The following is a 2,008-nucleotide window of genomic DNA, read 5'->3' on the forward strand; positions in this document are numbered from 1 at the left end:
AGGGTTAGTAGATTGTGTACAACGAACACCAAAAACAATGACAGGACATCAATATAGCTTTACAATTATGGATTACCAATTGAAATAAAATTTTATCTAGGTTCTAACTTTGTCTAAAGATTTCAAGGGCTTCCTCAACAGATGGTGTTTAAAACAGTTGAAGTCAATTGCATCTCATTTACAAACACAAGGAGTTTTAGAGAGATACCATCAGACTTTCAAATTCATGATTAAGGTCTCCAGTAACGAATACTCTCAGCACTGTGACTAAGGATTAGATAACCTTTTGCTACCAGGGATTGCCAAAGTAAACCAAATGGGTTTGTTCCAATTAAATTGATTATGGCTGTACGATTAGAGGTCCATTAAAATTGATTAGGAAAATCTCATTGGAAATGCGTGTCATCGCTGCTCGAAAGACTTGCAGCAGTATGTAAGGTAACACAAGAACATTTAAAAGTTTGAGGTAAAACTAAAAGTACGAGCTAATAAATATTCAGTATCTAGAATAGTTTAAGCGGGAGACAAAGTATTGGTATTGCCTTTGCAAATGCAGTTGAAAATGAAAGTTCCTGGCCCATACAAAGTAGTGAGCAGGCTTAGTAAAGAGATTTATCTGACCGATCCTTATTTTCAAAAGAAGACTCCATTATATCAAATAAACATGTTTGAAATCATTCTGATGATTGCAGTTTTTGAGCTGAAGAAGAAGTCATTGAGAATGTATCATAGAATCCCTCCAGCATGGAAACGGGCCCTTCGGCTCAGCAAGTCCACGCTGTCCCTCAAAAATGTATCCCACTCAGACCTCTCCCTCTCCGCGCGCGCTCGCTCCCTCTCCGCGCCTCGCTCCCTCTCCGTGCGCGCTCGCTCCCTCTCCGCGCGCGCTCGCTCCCTCTCCGCGCCTCGCTCCCTCTCCGTGCGCGCTCGCTCCCTCTCCGCGCGCGCTCGCTCCCTCTCCGCGCCTCGCTCCCTCTCCGTGCGCGCTCGCTCCCTCTCCGCGCGCGCTCGCTCCCTCTCCGCGCCTCGCTCCCTCTCCGTGCGCGCTCGCTCCCTCTCCGCGCGCGCTCGCTCCCTCTCCGCGCCTCGCTCCCTCTCCGTGCGCGCTCGCTCCCTCTCCGCGCGCGCTCGCTCCCTCTCCGCGCCTCGCTCCCTCTCCGTGCGCGCTCGCTCCCTCTCCGCGCGCGCTCGCTCCCTCTCCGCGCCTCGCTCCCTCTCCGTGCGCGCTCGCTCCCTCTCCGCGCGCGCTCGCTCCCTCTCCGCGCCTCGCTCCCTCTCCGTGCGCGCTCGCTCCCTCTCCGCGCGCGCTCGCTCCCTCTCCGCGCCTCGCTCCCTCTCCGTGCGCGCTCGCTCCCTCTCCGCGCGCGCTCGCTCCCTCTCCGCGCCTCGCTCCCTCTCCGTGCGCGCTCGCTCCCTCTCCGCGCGCGCTCGCTCCCTCTCCGCGCGCGCTCGCTCCCTCTCCGCGCGCGCTCGCTCCCTCTCCGCGCGCGCTCGCTCCCTCTCCGCGCGCGCTCGCTCCCTCTCCGCGCGCGCTCGCTCCCTCTCCGCGCGCGCTCGCTCCCTCTCCGCGCGCGCTCGCTCCCTCTCCGCGCGCGCTCGCTCCCTCTCCGCGCGCGCTCGCTCCCTCTCCGCGCGCGCTCGCTCCCTCTCCGCGCGCGCTCGCTCCCTCTCCGCGCGCGCTCGCTCCCTCTCCGCGCGCGCTCGCTCCCTCTCCGCGCGCGCTCGCTCCCTCTCCGCGCGCGCTCGCTCCCTCTCCGCGCGCGCTCGCTCCCTCTCCGCGCGCGCTCGCTCCCTCTCCGCGCGCGCTCGCTCCCTCTCCGCGCGCGCTCGCTCCCTCTCCGCGCGCGCTCGCTCCCTCTCCGCGCGCGCTCGCTCCCTCTCCGCGCGCGCTCGCTCCCTCTCCGCGCGCGCTCGCTCCCTCTCCGCGCGCGCTCGCTCCCTCTCCGCGCGCGCTCGCTCCCTCTCCGCGCGCGCTCGCTCCCTCTCCGCGCGCGCTCGCTCCCTCTCC

General features: G+C 62.2%; 1 protein-coding gene across 1 annotated transcript; it reads right to left on the minus strand.

Moving 5' to 3' along the window:
* Positions 1-845: 845 nt before the first annotated feature.
* LOC122546244 (caldesmon-like) lies at positions 846-1,393 on the minus strand (the record flags this gene model as incomplete). The annotated part of the gene is made up of 1 exon (XM_043685032.1): positions 846-1,393. A coding segment is annotated over one exon (548 nt), but the record flags the coding sequence as incomplete, so codon positions are not given.
* Positions 1,394-2,008: the final 615 nt, after the last annotated feature.

Source organism: Chiloscyllium plagiosum, unplaced genomic scaffold (genome assembly GCF_004010195.1).
Source record: "Chiloscyllium plagiosum isolate BGI_BamShark_2017 unplaced genomic scaffold, ASM401019v2 scaf_6415, whole genome shotgun sequence".
In the NCBI taxonomy this organism is placed as follows: domain Eukaryota; kingdom Metazoa; phylum Chordata; class Chondrichthyes; order Orectolobiformes; family Hemiscylliidae; genus Chiloscyllium; species Chiloscyllium plagiosum.